This window comes from Strigops habroptila, chromosome 6 (genome assembly GCF_004027225.2).
Source record: "Strigops habroptila isolate Jane chromosome 6, bStrHab1.2.pri, whole genome shotgun sequence".
In the NCBI taxonomy this organism is placed as follows: domain Eukaryota; kingdom Metazoa; phylum Chordata; class Aves; order Psittaciformes; family Psittacidae; genus Strigops; species Strigops habroptila.
This window is the reverse complement of record NC_044282.2, coordinates 67,455,413-67,475,670: the sequence shown is the minus strand read 5'-3', so window position 1 is coordinate 67,475,670 and position 20,258 is coordinate 67,455,413. Positions and strand designations below refer to the sequence as shown.

Here is a 20,258-nt window from a genome sequence, read left to right as displayed (position 1 = left end):
CTTGGTTCAAGCTTTGCACCTCAGGTTGCTGCCTATGTGATGCAGTATGTGATTTCTTCACTAACGTGCCATCAAACCCACTTTAAGAGCAGTTTTTATACTGCACAGATGTTGAACAAGGTTGACAAGCCTCAGAAACCCATTTCTAGGTCAGCAGCAAAGAGCCACAGCTCAAACCAGATGAAGGTGGCAGGGGCTAGTCACACATTAGACACCGAACCCAGGGTCTCCCGAAATATTGCTTCCTTGCCATTGACTACATCTTCTTGGTATGCTGACCATTTTCTTTTGTGTTGCAGTGAAATCAGATGTGGGGGATATACCCACTTCTGTCTAGGTACCACTTCAATCTGTTTACACCTTGATTTGTGACAGTGCTATTACACAGCTTTCTGCTTGCTGCAGTTGGCTTTTTTTCCCCTTGCAGTAGTCAAAACCTGCTTTCACCAGCAGTTCTGAGCAGCTCACAGATTGCAGCCTGCATATGGGTTTATAAATTCCTTCTCTGTGGTTATTTACGCTGTTAATAAATTAAACTGAAAAGCAGCACAGCCATGTCTGATGTCAACTCCCACAGCATTTAAATAGAACAGCATCAGCAAAAAACCTAAATAAAAATGTGACTATGTGGGTCCCCTGTTTCAGAGAAGGTGCTGCTTTAAGCAGACATAATAGTCACTGTATGGATGCTACACCTGCATTGGAACTCACTATTGGAAAAACCAACCACAGTATTGAAAGAAAGTCTTGGGAGACATGAGAAGGCAATCCAGAAGCTCATGAGCTCAAACTGCATTTAGCCCCTTCTTTCACAGCTGATGGGAGTAATCAGCTGGAAGGAAAAGGCTGAAACAAAAACTTTGAGAACTGGGATGGGAGAAAGAACCTACTAAAGCACTTCAGCCTGTACCTCGCTTCAGGGGGAATATTTGTGTACCTGAAGTCAAGCCAAGGCCCAAATGCAGCATCACCACTTTCAACAGTGCTCAGTAGTTACACAAGTCAAGGATTTCTTTTCCTTTTTTTTTAACTTCTCTGAGGTGAAGGTGTCTGGAAGCTGCAAGGAGCCAGTGGAGAAGCGTTGCTTTTTGCTTCCCCAGGGATGTGGGAAGGCACTGCTGGTTCCAGCAACCCTGATGAGCTCCATGGGGCTGCAACAGGATCCTGTGGCAGTATTATTTATTAAACTATAAAATGCTACAGCTCGAGGAAATACTTAACAAGAAAATACCAAAACACACAGGTGGTTGAGTTGGCTGCAGTCTGCTCAAAAGCCTGCTGGCATTCATAAATACCTCAGTTGTGCTGATGAAGGACAAATAATGGCTTTAGTATCTTTTATAAGGGTTAACCCTCACTTTTTGGTGGAATTTCAAGTTTTATTCTGAGAAGATATGCAGTAAGATTATTTCAAAGATAAGGAGTTTATGTTTAGATCTGAAAAGAAAGGTCTGCCAAGCTCATCTCTATTTAAGTGTAAATGAGAGAGATTTGGAGTATGTGATTTAAGAGGTATCCAGCCCTTCCCCTGGAAGAACTCCTGCACACCCAGTCAGTTACCGTTTATAGTGGGGATGGTTAGTCAGTGGTAAAGGCAACACAAACCCACAGTGGGTACCTTTGGTAGAAGGCAAAACTTTTATTAAATGAACCAGATGTCACAAGTTAACATTTGCAGCTCTCAGAGATGGGGAATCATACGGCAGCTATAAGAGCAGCAGAGGAATATGCAGATTTGTCCCGGATCCTGTGGACAGCCAGGCAGCAATGTAATAATAATAATAATTACTTTCAATGTGTCCTAATCATGAAAATCAGTCGCATAGGATGTGCCTATTACCTGTTGCCCTGGAGCACTCTAATGGTCATTGCACCAAAAGTGAGCCTATGTCAGACAGAATTGCCATCAAGGTATCAACCTGTTCCATACCAAACAGCAAAAAATCTCACTACTGTATCATTCGGTCAGGAAAAAAAACAGTCATTTGATAACTATACCAGACAAGTTGACTATCAAGGGGGGGTCTGTCACTTAAGAGCCTTTGTCACCTGGTTTCTTCTTGCTTGTCTTCTCTATCATTGTCTCCACAATCATCGCTGTTTCTTCATACGTCTGAATTCTGTCATCTGAGAACTTCTCGATGGACTCCACCACCTCCACTTTCTCGTAGCTCATGGAGCCAGGCAAGCCTGATTCCCTGAACAAAAGGCCCTGCTTATCTTCTCCGTCACATTCTGCCTCTCGAAGGACTCCTGGCTCAGTTGGGCTTATTGGACCAGGGGAAGGAACTGCCTCAGGCTCAGAGATGTCCGAATACTTCATGATCTGCTCAATTCTTCCTCTTGTTCTTTTGCCCCATTGAAGTATGTCTTCTTTCTCTTCCTCTTTCTGTTTATCTTCGACTTCAAACTCTTCCCTCCTTTCACAGATATCCCCTTTCTCTTTTTCTGCTAGTTCAGCAGGTTCAGGTAGCTCTGGAATGGGCTCCACAATACCACCGTTCATCACCTTCCCATTGCTGTTGGAAACTATGATCTCTCCCTCCGGTGGGATGGGGGGGGCCAAGACGCAAGGTTCTTCATAGCGTTCCTCCTCTGTTACCAGCACATAACGCCCAGGTTTAGGCTCTGCTCTCTTGTGGACTCTTATTTTCTCTTTCACAATGTTACACAATTTACTGAAGGCTTTACTTATCTGGGCTCCATCAGGTACGTCCTCTGGTCCCATTTCTTGTTCTTCAAGTTCTAATCCTTCCTGCCCAGGTTCACATGTGACTGAGCCTTCGTGCCTGAACTCCAGCTGATCTTGGTCAAAATCTTCCAGAGTTCTTTCATATATTCTTTCAGGTGAAAGACCGTCAGTTATGTCTTTAGACATCAGCTCCTTTTTCCTGGCAATTTTCTTTGTCAGAGCTTTTTGTCTGGGCTTGACACTGGTGATGTCTTGCATGGCCTGGGTGATATCTAGGGAAAAACCAAAACAGAGCAAACAACAAACAGTGCTGAACACAGTCGCTGCAAATGCTGGAGCTGCCCCTCGCTGCTGCAGGTGGAGAGCTGAATGCAGTGGCAAGTGTGAGCACAGCTTCCGCCAGTGCATTAAACAGCCTCTTCTTTTGTGTGGGCCCCTTGGCCAAGTAGACATTTTGCATTGAGGTCACCACTGCCATACAGAGTGTGAGGACAGGGAAGTGAGTGTGGTTCCCCTATTAGGCCTTCATCAATGCTCATCAGGAGCCCTCAGCGCCTGCTGCTGCAGCCGGGCTCAGCACCTTCCTCCCAGGGCAAGGTTTGGCCCTGTTCACTAGGCAAGAACCTTGTCTCCTAAAGCTGAGACTGTAGCCAGGTATGCAAAGTTGACACAAGGCCTGGCAATAGGACTAAGTGGAAACAGCTTGTCTGGCTTTTACAACTCCTGGTAGGGTTTAGGGATGGGAAAGAAACAACCAAAAGCCCTATTTAAAGCCTTCCCACTGAACGCAGGCTTGCTGGGTGAGTGGTACAGGCCTGATGGGGAAGGTGAGTGCCATCACCAGCTACTCCTGTGCTTCTGGAGGCTCAGCAGGGGGGCACCTCACCTCTGTGTTCCAGGGGGGCTAACAGTGAGCCTGGCACCTCCCCTCACAGCAGTTTTGGGGATGGGCAGATGCAGGGAGGTGCGTCGGGAGGGCACAGAGCTGAGCAGCCACCCCACCAGCGGTGCTGAGGAGCAACACTTGGGCATCATTCAAACACTCATGTTGAGCTCTAGGCCCATGCAGAGGGAACCCCTGCCATGGGCTGTGTTCTGGTCTCCTGCACTGTCAGCAGCCACAGAGCCCATGGCAGCTCAGCAAGAGCACAGGCAGGCTACTGATGTCCATGGCATGAACAGCTAGAGCAGAGGAGGCAGAGGCTGCTGCTGGGAATTACAGGAACATGGGGACAGACAGGTATTAATATGCTTTCCCCAGGGCAGCTGCTCTGTCCCGTATCACAGGTACAGTAATGCAGGTGAAACGCTCTGCTCACCTCATAGGTAGGAAGCAGAGCTGTGGCCAGAGACAGGCCATATCCTCAGTGGGTATAAAACAGCACTTTGCAGTTATTTACAGCTGCTGAGGATTTGGCCTCAGGCATTATGGACTCATTCCATAAACAACTGCTACGGTTCATAGAGCAGTTAGAAAAATTACAGCTGCACTCCCAAAAAATCCCTCATTTGGCAGTTTATCTCCATTCTCAGGGCAGTTTGTTATTAGTAGAACCGCAGTGAGCCTTGGATTTAATCTACAGTAAATCATCATGTATGTTAGCACCCACAGCACATTTCTGTAAACCAACTCCCCCTTTGTTAAGAGCAGCCTCACTAGTTTAATCCTGGACATTTCCTTGTTACCACGTTTATAAGGTTATCCTAGGTCTAACAGGCAAACCTACAACATAGAGGAAACGAGGCAATGGGACATAAACAGGCCCAAAAGAGTGTCCTCTGCCTGCCCGCAGCACTCAACACCCCCTGATACTTTTGGAACCTCACTGAAGTATGAACCAAAGACTTGCAACAAGTCAGCACAAAACCCCCAGCTCTTGCCATAGTTTCAGGTGCCTTTTGACTGTGCTCTATTGATTGACCTAAGAAGTAGATTGCAGAAATTAGCAAAGAAACTCTTTTGCTTGTGGTTTTGGCCTATGACAGCTTGTCCCAAAGCCAGCTGAGGTAAGCTGAAATCACTGCATTTACTTAGCAAGCCTGGAGTCAGGCTGTCACAGCTGGTGTTGGTATGGAAGACAAATGGAAAAACACCTTAAAATACAATGATACTGCTCTTGACAGACACAGGAAGACATGTCACAGGTTTACCTCTTCCCCTCGAAGCTTGAGGCTGGACAGGTCTATAGATCTGCGTGAAGAGTGTGACTGGCGTTCCTGCTATAGCAGAGTTTAACCTGCCGGAGAAGACGCGCATCAGTCAGATCTCTCCCCTCATTTCCGTCAAGAGCAAGTGAAATCGTGCAAAATGAAGCATGGAGGTTAAAGAAATGTATTTCTCCGTGGTGAGGAGTCAAAGAGAATGAGAGGAGACTGCTTCTTGTCTGGGAGAATTCAACACAGCCACAGCACCTTCACGGGAGTCAGGCTGGTTTCCACCAGCAGGAGATGTGGGATGCTCCAGTAGGTAAAGTACACCAGTAATTAAAACCCATAGCAACAGGTTTGTAATTTAGCACAGCACTTTGAAAGGATGGGAAGATTTTGGATGGGCAAACAGTCAATCCACATTTACCAGAGGTCAGCAAGAGCTGTACCTGCTGGCTGATAAGAAATGAAATTTGGTAGCCATTACAAAGTTACCTGCAACTGCCTGACTTCAGAAGGGCAAGACGAAAACCGAGCAGTCTTCCTTGGAAAATATTGAGGAGTCAGTGGTATTAAGGGTTAAAAATTAAAACTGAGAGGCTGGCCTATATGCAAACCAGTTACTGTATCTGTGGCCTTTCCAGTCTGCTCTGCCAGAATGTGACAGAACATTTTGGCCTGGTGTAAATATGCAAGAAATGCACATTTTGATTTTTGGCTCTGAAAGTTACCCTGATCAGATACTCCTAACCAGAATGCAGTATCCAAAATGACATGCTGAAAATTGATGAAATATCTGTTCCCCACATGTGAGGTTGGCTATTAGTGAGTGTCCTTCCCCTGCATCTTGTGGACAACCCAGCACAGCGGTTTGGCTGTGAGAGCTCTGGTCCTGCTGTCTGTGCAGGCAGCGGTGAAAGCCCAGCTCCTTTTACTCCTTTTCTCATGTGAGGCTGATGGTTGACATTAGAGGGAGCCAGTGCTCCTCCTCAGGTTTAAACACAACCCAAATCCCTGCCAATTTCACCCTTTTTCACCCCTGCCTGAAGAATGGGTTTGCTGTGAAGAGTGCTTTGCTTTACAGGACATTTGCCTTGTCTGAGCCTCACAAAACCAACCTGCCTGTAACACCCCAGCAAGCTTCACCAACACCTGGGCAGTGGAGAATGTGTTCAGATCGCTTTTGTATGCTCCTGACCTCTGTACACTGATGTCAGGACAGCATATGGAAAGGAGACTGTGTAGCAAGCAGCAGCTCAAAATGGCTCTGACCCTTTCCTTGGCAGAGGCTTGACCAGATTTTACGTCTATTTAAATTCCCAACCCTGAATATGTATCAGTAAAAGGCGTGAAATGGCCATAGCTGTGAGTAAATCAGATGCCCTTAAACATTTTCTCAAAGGAGATAAAAGAGAGCACTGGCCCCTTTGGAGAGTCCAGAAATCAGCCTTACCGGCTCTCCTCGTTCTCAATGATGCGTTTGTACCGCTCCAGCTCATTCTCCAGGGACTGCTGGTAGATCACCAGCTGGCGGCAGTCGGTCGTGTACTTCTCCAAGGTTCTCTCTGCCTCTTCTATCCCCTTCCTGAGGTTTTCAATCTGCTCGTTGTAAAGCTGAATTTCATCGTCGTAACTCTCCTGTGTGTTTTTAATCGCTTGCTCCAGCATGGTTGTCTGGTAAACAAAATTGGTGGGTGAAAGAAGCAGCTCTGAAACAGCGTGAGGCATCCCTGTCCATGGCACAGGGGTTGGAACTAGATGATATTAAGGTCCTTTCTAACCCAAACCATTCTGTGATTCTATGATTCAGCATCCCTGTATTTCAAGGGTAATTAAAAGCCAGACATGTTTTATTATGATGTGTGAAGCTGCACTGTATTTGTTTAGTTATTCAAAACCAAAAACTTTCCCCCCTGCACTCTTATCTATCCCAAGGCTTCTTTTCCACAATAAGCATGACGGGGTCAGCATGCACCAGGGGAACAGCGGTGTGATGTCTCCTTCCCCACACACACAAGGCTGGCTGTTGAATCACTGTGGATGGCCTCGGCAGAGCAGGCAGTGTCTTACAGAGAGCAAAAGTGCTCAACTGGAAAGCAGTGGCCAGGCAAAACCTGTTCTTCCTTCTCTGTGGTCTGCAGATCAAGCACGGGAGGTTAAGGAAGGGTCTTTTTAAAATAAAAAGGCTTCCTTTTGAATTCAAGTCCTTGGCTTTTTTACTCTAGAGATAGATAAAAATAACTGGTGTACTATAAGGCTTCAACTCCAGCTATCGGATAGCACATCAACCAGGAGGTGGCGATAAGTGCCTTGCCAAAAACACGGTCAGGAGTTGCAGGTGGGATATTTGACAGTGTCATTCTGCTCTTACTTTCCTCTGCTACTTTCAGCTCTTTATCATGGTTCTTTTATCACTTGGTTGTTTGCCTTTTTTCCTTCAAACAGCTTTTGATGTTGTTTTTGTTGAGCTCACAAAAAGCTAATGGGGCGATAACTGGCTAATGGGTTCTTTAATAATTGATTTATTTCTGTATGTTACAGCCAAGATTTTAAAAAACCTTTTAAAAAGCCTAAATTCAGGAGCTAAGTCTCTTGGCATTAGTTTGGTTATACTGCAGTGTACCAGTGGACAGGTACCACACACCTCTTTAATGTTTGGTGCTCCCAAGCGGTGTCGATAACTTCTCAGCAGAGCCCTGAAGGTCCCCCATCATTTTTCATGGAGCCAATTTCCACCCTGAGCTCAGTAAGAAAGTAAACCAGATCACCCCTGTGTGGCTTTTCCATTCCCAACCTCCTGCTGACTCTATCCTGCAGGAAGCCAGTTGCAATGTGGAAGTCTTCTTCCATTAGCTCCCCTGATAAGCAAAGATTGCTTCCTTATGGCTGTGATACCTATGGCCCTCCCCAGCCATCTAAACCTGACAGTTTGGACCACTGAGAGAATGGGAATGAAACAGTTGAACAAAAAGATGGAGAACTAAAAGAAATACACCTCCAAGTCAAATGAGTTCACAAAACACCATTAAAGGCCGTTCAGGTTTTACCATGTAACCATGAAAAGAGCAGTGTTCATGAGCATCATGGTTGTAGCTGTGGCTAGTGATGGCAGTACCTCAGTCTGCAGTTTGTATTTCTGTGCCTGTAGCTGGCAGAGGATGCTCTTGTATTCCTCCAGCTGGCTCTGCAGAACAGGGATCCTCCTCTCTGCTACCAGTTTTTCCTGGTTGGAAGAAAACAACATGTATACAAAAAGTATGTTTCACTCTTTTAAGAAGAGACAAACTAAAGCCTGCTACCAGAAAGAAACTGTAAAGACAAACAGAAAATGACAAAAGACAAATAAAAAGATGGGTATTGAATCTCAAGTAAACCCCTGTGGCATGGCTTTAGGAATAAAAGATGTCAGATGGCAAGACTATAAAAGTACAGCTTGTGTTGAAATTAGACTATGTAGATGCAGAAGTTCATATCTTCTAGCTAATAAACATTCTTGGCATAGCCATTTGTATTGGTAGGAATCACCAAGTTTTCATCTAGTCTGAAGTAGTTTATTTGATTTACAAATTTTCACCACATCTTGGCATCCCTTTTAGACAAGATTTACTTTTCTCTGTAAATACTCATATACCCTGCCAGCTCCTCCTCAGATAGGAAGCACAACTGCTTCAACTACCTCTAAAGTAGCCATTTTTGAGGCTAATACATGTGTTATAGTGTACTTGACTAACACAATCTCTCTTCTCCTGATCAGTTCAGTGTTACAAAGCTACAACTCAGTTTTTTTCTCTTTCTTACTTAGAGCAGTATGTTTTTACTGGCAGCAATACTTGCCTCACATATGCCAGCGGTTATAGGGGACACACGAGGGGTTGTCTGGATGATCTGCTGCAAAACATTGACGTAGGTCTGGATTTCCATAAGGTTCTGTGTTGAAGTAAGAAACATTTAATCAGAAAATGTTATAGCAGGGTGCTCCCTTCAATGTGCTCCACTTCTGGGGCTTATTCCTAGATATTTATGTATTTCAGCATATAAAAGTCCAGTTCATGTTCAGACTTGGTCTTGGAATGTGGTTTTAGACCTGATTTGGAGTGCATGTGTGCTAACAGTTTCCTCATGCTGAAGGTACGTTACAGGCACTGGCTATGTGACAATACAGTTCATAGTCTTACTTAAAGATTCAATGTACAGGAGATTTTCAAAATTAAAACCACAAATACCTTTGCATGTGGTCCAAAAAAGTGAGTCTCTTCTTTCAAAAGGAGCAAAGATAGGACAGTGGCCTGATCCCAAGCCTCACAACTCTCCCAGGAAGGAGAAGGAGGCTGCATGTGTTAAAGTTGGCTGCAGCTTAATAATACGGCCACAGGCTTATGTCTGCTGATTAACTGGAATGCTCTGGAGCAGAAAAATGGGTATCCTCCTCTGATGAAAGCAGTAGCTTCTTAGCATGAAATACAAGACAGCTTGAACAGCGTGTTGGGTTGAATCACAATAACAGGTCAACAAATTCAAGACATTACTACAGCTGTAGGCACCGGAATCTGAAGGAGTCAACTGGATACTTGTAGCCACCCAGCCATTCAGCTTGAAAATGCATAGTGCTGTCTTTACCCACCAAAACACAAATGGGATTTGCTTTAATTTGCCATTTGAACAGATTGTGGAGAAGGGCAAGGCTTGACACATGTCGCTAGAAGGAAAGAGCTAAGGAAAATGGCAAATTCAGCCATTTACCTTCTTGTATCTGTCCTTTGTGGCATTAATGTCATCCTGCAGGAACTGGGACTCAATCTGCAGCTCCAGGTTGCACAGCAGTGCTTCATCAGCTTCCTGCAATGCAGAGACACGTGGCAGGGTCAGTACATATGGCTGGAGTGCCAGAATCACAGCAGCCACTTGGCCATAATGTGAGTTGTATGTGTGGAGCCCACGCAGCCTGCGTGGAGAATTGCAACCTACTGAGAGAAAACCACAAACAACAGGAATCTTGTTTATCGTGTTCTCCCATTGTACACACTGCTTTTCTGCACAAATATAACATACCATACAGTTTGGCACTTGTATTGTCACCATATGCTTTATGAATGCTGGGAGCCAAGTAATAGATGCTATGAAATACCAGTCTTTGATGCTAAAAGCTTGCAATCATGCATGAATCTTAAAACAGATCAACAGACTAAGGCATTAATTTCTCTAGTGTTTATGACAGGACCTGAGGTATCCTGATTCTTTTCTAATATCCCCAGTAAGGAAGCCCTTAATAAAAAAACAACAAACAGGACAGTCTGAAATATTTTCACTCCTTTTGGTGTGTTCTCAAATACCAGAAATGTTGGAGTCATTTCTGCAAATAAAAATGACAGATGAGCAAGGCTAGAAAAAAAAATCACCTTGCTGCAGAAGTTTCTAACACACTGGGATTTGTGAGGATGAAAGTTCATCATGTTCAATTAATTCAGAGGACAATGTGTATGACTAGCAATCATGAACTCAAAGTGCATAGGTATGAGTGGCAGTGGTATTTAAATCCAGTGAAACCTCCATTTCTGTTCAAAGGTCAATTCATTTTTTTCCGATGTTATTTCATTTAATAACAAACCTCTGAATATCAAATCATTTCCATGGAACATGGCAATATATTTTACAAGTATATAAGTGTGAGGGGAACAGCTTTATTTTTCTACTTACGGCATGCCTTCTCGATTAGGTTTACCATTAAATAATACTATAAAATACCACTTTTGAGAAAGTATCTTGAAAGTTGTCAACTAAATCTTCCTTGCAACTCTACAAAACTTGTAAGTTCCTTCCCCAGTCTGCAATTTGCCTCCAGAAAACTTTGATTTGTGAATTTAATTCAAAGTTAAAGAAAAGGATTTAAAATTACCGATGTGCCATTACCAGCTTTAGAACTGCCTCAGTGAGTGGATCGCAGGTTGTAAATAAACCACTGAATTCTATGGGTGCAGCACATGACTGGTAGATGGGGATTTTTCCTTTTCCACGTGCACAGCGTGTGCTATCCCAAAAATGTGTAGATGCTAGCTGTCTCATTATGCTGCTGAGCCTCCCCACCAGCGACCTCTCCAGCAGTCTCTCTGCTTTGTGAGACAGGGGCTAATTCACAAACATCCAAACCAGCACATTCAGAGCCAGTCAGCAGGAATGCCGCTGCCTGTCTGCACTCCTCTGTCCTCCTATTGAAAGGAAAATCAGCAGGACAATGGCCATGTTGGGAAGACTGGGGGAGAGCCAAACACCCAACCCCCCACCGCTCCCCAGGCCTCTAGATAATACTAATAAGCAAATATTTCTGCATGTAATAAGCAAAAGCAGTGTTCAGATTTCCAAATGTTCCTTCAAAGGGGAAAAATACTTATGCTTTTATTCCCTGCTTTCCGATAGACCAGCTTCACTGATGATGCTGTACATGAGAACAGTGCAGTGCCTACATATTTTCTTCTGAACTTTGCAGTATTTGCTATTCAATCAACTTCTGAAAAAAACATTGTATGTTAGATGCTGATTCCAGAATGGTGATCCATGAGCTGAAGCAGCATTTGCGTTTACCATGGAAGAAAAATCCCTTAGAACTTTCCAGAACCAGTGTTTGCTGATTTTCCAAAGAGATTCACCAACTACTGGAAAAGGCATGAGTTTACATCTGCACATGCACGTTTCAGGCTATGTCTTGGGCACCTGCACAGAAAATCAACTGTGTTCCCTCCAGCATTTGGTGCCCCAATGCAAGGAGCTGCTGCAACGGGATAGCCCACACACAACCTGGGATAATAACACCCTTCACAGCTCAAGATCTTGTGAGCTTTGCCTAGGGTTGCCAAATTAATTCACTTTTCTTTAGGTACAGATTGGCTGAGAGGAACTGTGAAGATGGACCCATCAGCTCCAGCTACCCCTTACAAAGTATTTGCCTCCACAAATACTTTTAAGAGCTCGCAGGTTGTCCAAGAACCCTGGTAGCACACTGTAAATAGCAGTGATGCAGGGTATCTAGAGCTTACTGGAGATAGCAATGCTAAAATGCACTTTTTTTTTTAATATAAAACACGCATATCACTGATAGGACAATGCTCAAGCAGAACAGTTCCTGCCATATGTAGCAGGGAAATACAAAATATCTCTATTTAATTCACCTGTAATTGTTTCCCAATACTGAAGATGAAGGATAAGCTGTGAAAAATAGAACTGGGAAAAGATATAACTTTCTTCACTCAGATGAAAACTAGCAGCAAGAGAGGATGAATCAGGCTTTCTCAGTATCACAGATCCGGTTTGGAAACTTCCTAAATATGTTAGTAAATTTTATCTTTTCTCTGGGTTTACCATCAGCATCATTACCATCATCATAATCATCATCATCATCATCATCACTACCACCACCACCACCACCACCATCATTTCTCTTCCCATGGCATTAGTTCAGGAAATTGCATCTTGATAGAAACATTCCTCATGTTTCACTGCAAAAGGCACAAATCCAGGGGGGGATGTGGATTCTTTCTTGTTTGGAAACCTAATGGGAAGGGCTGACCATATCCTGCAAGGAGCTTTGAGACACACCAAACTTCAAGACTTAGACACAATCAGCATTTTCTCATGCCATGATATCAGTACTAAATATACTTTAATACAGGAGATATATTAAAACAAAAGGGGCGGGGAGAAGGTATTTAGCAACAAACATGTTTTCTCTGGTCATATTTTGGACTCTTAGATACATGTATTGCCTGCATGGTAAGACTAACAAATGGGCTTTTCCTACCTCTGGCTTTTCCTAAACTCCTACTGCGAGTGTAAACTCTGACTCACTCAGAAAGAAATTGTCTTCTGAGTTAAAAAAAACAAACAAGAATCCTAGCAGAGTTAAAAAGAGTTATTAAAGGCACCTAAACATGTGCCAGATCTTCAGCAAAGGTGAATTTGCAAAGGTCACATTGGATGTGGAAGAAGCAACACGTTATGTCAACTCCAGGTCCCAAAATAAATGCAGGAGCCATTTGCTGATGCTCCAAATGGAGTGTTACTCAGTAGGTCCTCCTAGTCCTTGGTCCTATTGGCAAATTACTGAAGCCCCGAGCGCAGCTGAGGCTGCGGGCTGCAGATGGCATGTGCTACATGACCAAAATCAGCAGGATTGTATAGAACAGGGTGCTACACAGTGTGTACGTACACACCAAGGCTCAGCCATTTGCACAAGGCTTAGGGAGGGGAATGAAGGGGAAGAAGAACTTTTCATCAGTGCACAATGACAAGAAATGTCATGGTCTGACATTTTATCTTCCCACTGCTTCTTCAAAACAGCTTGCTGTAGTAAATGAACCTAAAGGAAAGAAATTATAAAGACCTTTCCTTTTCCATTTTCCCAGGCTTACCTTATTAAGGCGTTCAAGGGTTTCTTTTAGCTTCTGCTGATATTCACGTTCATTTCTGTACCTGCAAACAGAACAAAGGAGATGAAGTTCAATGGTTCATCCTTCTGCAAACTGCATTTTCATCTGCATTATCATGCACAATATACATTTCACACTAAAGCAGAATATGAATCTTGAAAGGGACCAAAAGATTTATTTATGCATTAGCATTGGGGTTTTTTTGGTCCAGATGCTGAGAGTAATTCCAGGATTTACTAGCTTCTTGTTCTCAATTTATGTAGCAGAAGACAATGGAATGCCACATATTTGCTGTCACTTTTTCACAGAAAGCACAAGAATAGATTATTTACAATAAACCTGTATTTGATTAGCATTGGACTGCAGTGATAGCTGTTCATCAGTAGTTACCATGTGAGTATTTGCTACATTGGCACATTAGCATTTAATTACAGTGCACTTGGTTTTCTGTTCCACCTGATGTTGTTCAATAAGCATTTTCATTACAGACACATTAAACACAAAGGCTGCAATTTCACATATTGACTGTATATGATTAATGCTGTATTAGGATGCTATGATGGATCAAGCTTCGTGTCCTCTTTGATATAGCAATCATATTTTATCCTGGTCAAAAGCACATGTGAGTCTTAGTAAGGACCGCATTTAGCCAACTGTTCATAGACATTCATAAAATGTCCACAAGTGCATAATGTGCATGTTCGTGTACTGAGTGAACAGTGGATGTATAGTGTGTTTATCTTTGAGAAAAAAGCACATTCTTTAAGAATTAAGGCTCTGTACTTGTATGATAGAATTATCTTCCAGAAAATCCATTTAGCTGCAGCGTACAAAACTTCCTAATTGTTGATTATTGATGTTTATTCCTTTCCCTAAATAAACTATATATAAAATGTTTAATAGGAGATATGGTGTAATGAGACCCCACTAAAAAAAACCACAAACAGCCAGATCTTATAGTACAAGGTAACGAGGCTTTGCCATCAGTACAGAACAAGTGGCTCATCATCAAACTGCATCTGCTGCCAGTGCCAAAGTACATAAATACTGTCTATTGCTGTTTATCCCTCTGCTTTCCCTAAAATAATAGAGATACAGAGATAGAAAAAGCTGCCATTTCCTTAATTTCTACAAGAAACCCTCATGGTGGGTGGCAAGTGAACTCTGGTGGTGAATGTCCTTCATTTGCAGTACAAGCAATGGACATCAACACAAGCATGAACCCTCACCAAAATTCAGAACTGAACATAAAAACCCCCTTCTCACCTAGTCAAGTAGCTTCAGGGCTGCAACAGACCTTTGTGGACTGCTTATGAAAAAGAAAGGGATATTAAATTTTCTTTTTTTTTTTTTTTTTTTGCATAGGGGAAAGCAAACAGAGCAGAGGGGGATGCCAGGCAGATCAGAAGAAGGCAGATTAGAGCTTTGAAGGTTCCCATCACCTCTCTTAGTGCCCCAGCAAAGAAATGCTAACCTAACAGATTTAGAGGTATCTGTTAAGCCCCTTAAGCCCTCCCCACAGCTTGGGGCACCAGCCTGGTGAGAGCATCAGGCATGTAGGAGGGAAACCCACCACTAAGCTTGTTTCTACACCTGGAAAACATGGCTCCAGCAGTGCTGTAAATCTCCTTTCCCATCCCCAGCTGACAGACAGCCTGTGCTTGCTCTGAAAACATAAGGCCAGGGCAAGGCTCTTTTTTTTGGCCCCTGCCTTCACTGCAGCACAAGGGCTGGCTCACCTCCAAAGAGAAAACAGTCACAATACATCCTAGCAATCCTCTATGGCCAGGTACTCAATTTGACATCAGCCCTGTGTCTTTAATATGAAGCTGCCTCTCTGTTGAACCCTACTGAAATCTTCCAGCAATATACAGAGCCTCTTGGCCTACCATAAGCCGAGGTTGAACTTTTCTACTACGTTTTTCCTTTTCACTTTCCCTGAGGCACTTTGCTAACCTTTTCTCAACAGAGACAGCAGTAATTGGAGTGCCAAAGCGAGCACAAACTGCAAAAAGCTAGTCCTGCAAGGATGACAGACAGGCCAGTAATGCTTGTGGTTTATACCCTGGAAGCTAGAATGAGGGCTGTACTCCGCTGATTTATGAACAGGTTAGTTGGTACCTGCATTACCAAGAAGCTGCTAACAGAAGCAGCTGAGAGCCACAGGGCAAGATTTTGACAGCCTGGATAGGGGGTGGAGGGCAGGCAGGACCTCCTTACCTGCAGCTGCAGCAGGATAAAGCTCTCCCTATCACCAGAAAAGCAGCAGCACAAACAACCCCTGCAGAGAGCGCTTGAAGATAGCTTTGCCAATGGAGTCCCCACCACTCCCCATACCCCAGCTATTGTGTTTTCCTACTTGGTTTTGTTTTCTCCCACAGGTGTGGGATCTCCACTGTGGCCCCAAAGGGTATCACATCCTCAGAGCATCACCGCGTGGCGCAGCTTGGAGAACACAGTGCCAATTTCAGTGTCTAGCGACTTCCAGGGAATCATCTGGCATGCAAACCCCACAGGATTAGCAGTGAAAGAATTTTAAATGAAACAATTGATTAGCAAGACTTTTAATTTCTGAAGTTAATTAATCCTGTTCAGTCAAGGGTGCTAAAATCTGGGTTTCAGCATCTTTCCTAATATTAGAGAGAGAGAAATACAGTCCTTTCCCACAGCCAGATGCAACGTTGCTATAATAATGATGCTAAATAAAATTAGCGTGATTAGTATTTTTATGAGATGCATCCGAACAATTCCTAGTAATGTTTTTGCAACTTCAAGAGAAAGAATTTCCAGTGATACAGAGTCTGAATTATTCATGTTAATGTGAAAAGCTATAAATGTGACTACAGAGGATTTAAAAATAAGTTGTAATGCAAGATCTACTTTTCAATGGTTCATGCATATTTAATTGTACAGACCTGGTAATCCCAGGCCCTGCCGTGTTTAAATGCAGCTTTAAAAGGTCTGCTTACGTAAATGCAGCTTTAAAAGGTTTACTTATAGATATAAATCTATTTACCAAAGTGTGAATGTGAGTGAAAGAATGGGTTGTAAGAGCTAAAATTCTTTGCATTAGTGAAGAACACACACTTCTGTCAATTAATTGGTACACAGTGCTTCACTGAAAGCACTGTGTGCCAAAAGCAGATGCTTTATGTTTCAAATGAAGCAAGAAACCCACACTGCCTGCTGCAGACCGAGTGCAGACCCAGGTGGGAGAGCAGGTCTTCAGCAGAGGAATGCTTCTGGTTTCAGTAGTGTGGCAAGGCTCTAACATGGCACAGAACGTTATTCCTCCCATATTTTGTTTAGAGAGCTTTATTTATAAGTTTAAGTAGCTGAAATCATAGCCATCAGGTTGGCTTTGAGCTAGAAAGACAGTGAGAAGGCAGAGTACACATTGTCAGAGCACTGGCCTTGCTTTAACTCCTGCAACTCAAACCCCAACAAATTCTTTTCAGACGCTGAAGAAACTTTTGTGTCTGTCTTCAGGTCAAATTCAGCAGCTCTCAAGAGAAAAAACACAAAACCAAAATTCACTTCTTGATGTAAAACAAAGGCAACTAGGTTAAAAAGCGGCCACGGCCCTTCCATTGCAATGGCCCTGTGTATCTCTAATGTTTAAATTGCAATGTTGTTGGCCTGGATATAGTAGAAGTTTCCTTTTTACTTGTGTTTAGGGCTTCTAAGTGAACATTCCAGGACTGTATGACAACACACCACTCATTATTTTCTAAGAAGTCATTAACTACCCCTGTAACATGTCCTAAATCTCACTTTCAAAAAGCACAGCCCTTTCTCTTGTTGTTCCTCCCCAGGATTTGCCTGGTGCTGCGGAGCTATACAGGCAGTTGATCCACGAACTGCTCAGGTGGATGCAGGAACCCATGAAGAGGTTGCCAGGACAAACTAGATGTTTCTGGCCAGTTTTCCTTGCAAGCTGTTGAAATCAAAGGAGGAATTGTTTGTTTCGCTGTACTGATTCTTTGCCTGCTTGAAGTACTCCAGACAGAGATATTGCAGTTTTGCCCAGCTCTATCATAGCACTAAATGTTTGTATACAGCTGGCAAACTAATACGCAGCTAGACGCTGAAGTACTGAGTCTACTAATAAAAACATATGAACAAGTATCAGAGTCAACAGCTAAATTACAGCATCGCCTGTAAAAAGCCCTGCCTAATCAGGATCTTGTAACTTGCTAGCACTGAGTTAGGGCATTGTGGACATCTGACCATTTCCAGCATTAAGCCTCAGTGTACCTGGGTGGGCAATTCTCTGCTGTCAGATGAGAAAGAGAGACCAGGGCTTGGCATTTCTATAGCTGTGTTGTAGCTCACAGCCTCCATGGGCAGTTTCTGTGGCAGCTCAGTGAATTGGGTTGGAGATTGTATTTTTTTAGATAGGGGTTTTTCTTCTAGCTGGCTTATTTTCGTGACTCACATGTCAGGGCAGCCCCAGGAGTAGCTGTGGCAGCACAGTAGATCAGACAGTGTGCAGGGCTGGGGAGGGCAGGATGTCAGGACTGTACAGCTACTGATACCAATGTATCATCAGACCATGGCCTGAAGACAGAGATGGCCTCGATGTCAATTATCTCACATCTGTTTTCAGGCTCTTTCCAGTTGAAAAATGCTTGGAGACAGAAAAGGGAAATATTATCAGTCTTATACTTTCTAGTCCAGAGAAGGGGGAAATCAGTTGAGGGTTAGACTAAAAAATCATGTGGTTTGGATAAGGTCAGACATAGAGTCTGTGATGGAGACACAGGATGAAATCTTGAGTGCCTTGTATTTCTGCAGCAGCAAGATAGTGCTCCAGATGATTCACCTTCTGCCTTAAAAGTGTTTCTGGTAAGTGTGGTGAGCATTGCCTGTGAGTGGCTGCACAAATCTGTTGAAAATATTTCATTTTTCTCCTTCCCACCACTGTCAGAAGTGTTTCTAAGCTAGATCATGTTAAATGGAGTCCACTCTCACCCTTTGGTGGGGAGGATGAAAAGCTCCTCTTCAGCCTCCATGCTGCTGCCAAATTTTCCATGGCTGAACTAGCCAAGACAGATGTTTAGGGGGAAAAAAACCCTGGCCAATAAGTAACAAGAAGCCAAGACCCTTTTCTCCTGTGAGCAGTCCTTTTATGAGCAATACTTAACAAGTCTCATTCTGTAATTAATTAAGCAACATGGCCAAAATTGCCTGTTGCTGAAGGGGAGGGACTAGATGTGTCAGGAGCCACTCGTATGCCTCAGCCCCCAAGGCTCCTGCTCTTTGATTTATGGTGCCACTGAGGTTAAGAAGTTAGGGGAAACCCGTTCTTACAGCTATTGCTTTAGTAGCACAAGATGGAAATGAGATCTTTTTCTGGTATGTAAAATTTGCCTATTTACTTTCTTTTCATCTGACATCTTTAGTGGCTGGCCCAGGTACCTCACAATGCTTGTAAATAAGAGTTTCTCAGAGATGTCCCACACATCGCAGGATATGTTTGGGGTTGTGTAACTTTGAACTGCTCAGACACAAGCTGTTTGTTTTTTAATTGGGTTATTCCCTCTTGGCAGCTCAGAGCACAATCCTGTAAAAGCTAATGAGCAGCAGCAACCAATGTGTGTCATGGAGAGGACCTGCTGCCATGGAAGGGAGAGGGCAGTTGCCTGGCTAGTAGCAGCGAGACCATGGCACTCCTGAAGTCCTGTCACCTGGCTTTTCACCATGGACTTACTACATGCCATCCCCAGCTACAAGTCTATACACATGGAGAGGCACCACCTGTGTACAAGTAGCAGCCGGTGACACCAAACTTGCCCTTACTACAAAGATTAACTATGGAAACAATACCACCTATGTTCCTCTGCAAGCCTTACTTGTTGCGGTACTCATCAAGCATGCGCTGGGCGTCCTTCTCCTCCCGCTCCAGCTTGGCTCGGTCAGACGCCAGCTCCCGCATTCGCTGCCGGTTGAACTCAATCTGTCCGGCGAAGGCTTCGTCCAAGCCCACCAGCTCATCCATGCGCTGGAAGGTCTCCAGCTGCTTGCGCAGGATGGTGTTGCGCTGCTCCAGCACGCGTGCCCGGTTGATGTAGCTGGCGAAGCGCTCGTTGAGCTCCTGCAGGTTCTCCAGGCCCCGGGCTTGGGCCAAACTGTCGAATTCAGGGAAGCCTCGCAGCTCATCATAGGCGTCCGACCGCTCGTACTTCTCCTTGCGCACCTCGCGAAGGAAGCTGCTCCTGTACATGGCTTCTGGGGGGCTGTGCGGTGCCGGGGTCCCCTCTTGCGTGCCTGCCTGCCTCTCCAGTTTGGATCTGAAATACGTCTGGGGTGTTTGAGGAGGAAGAACTGAACATAATCACCCCTCCAGATGATAAGGATTTGTCTCCAGGGCGGTTTGTGGCACTAAAGGCATCATCTGCAGCAGTGAACTAAATAAATCCCTATGGCCCCGCCTTGGGGCTGCCTCTCCCGGCGTCAGCATTTCGGAGGAGCAGCGGGTATGGGAGGGTGAGGGGCTTTTCTTTTCCAGGGTTGCAATTGTGTATGGCCAGAATAAAAGAGAGCAACATCCAGCTTTCACCCGGTGGATTAAAGCATTATCCATGGACATCAAAACGAATGCTTTGCAGTTTCAGAGGCTGCACTCAAAGCCTTTCGTGGCTCTGCTGGGGGGAGAGCTTTGTCCCATGGTGGTGTCCCCAGGGCTGTGCACAGAGGCCTTCTGCTGAGCCAGGATTTTGGTGTGAGTGGATGGCAGTGCTTGATTTTTGTTGTTGGACAGTTTTGTGATCATTTAGGATGATACGATGGTGTATAAAAGTCAATGTGACTCCTGCTCCAAGTCCAAGATTTGGTTCCTTGGTTCTCGCTTCACGCTTCTTCATGTCAGCCTTTTCTGCAGGTTATTTCTACCTGGTGTGAGACACATCAAAGCAGCAGTGGTACTGAAAGCCCCAAGCTTAACAGGGTCCAGTTGGGAAGCTGGTTTCCTTGGGGATAGCTAAGTGCAATGTCCTCTT

General features: G+C 44.2%; 1 protein-coding gene across 1 annotated transcript; it reads right to left on the bottom strand.

Annotated features, from left to right (window-relative positions):
* Window positions 1-1,611: 1,611 nt before the first annotated feature.
* Window positions 1,612-19,712, bottom strand: BFSP1 (beaded filament structural protein 1). Its single transcript, XM_030490094.1, has 8 exons — window positions 19,113-19,712; window positions 13,240-13,300; window positions 9,581-9,676; window positions 8,675-8,767; window positions 7,956-8,063; window positions 6,294-6,514; window positions 4,844-4,929; window positions 1,612-2,964 (listed from the first exon to the last, which is right to left on the bottom strand). The coding sequence occupies exons 1-8, from the start codon at window positions 19,481-19,483 to the stop codon at window positions 2,033-2,035; spliced, it is 1,968 nt and encodes a 655-aa protein (XP_030345954.1). The 5' UTR covers window positions 19,484-19,712; the 3' UTR covers window positions 1,612-2,032.
* Window positions 19,713-20,258: the final 546 nt, after the last annotated feature.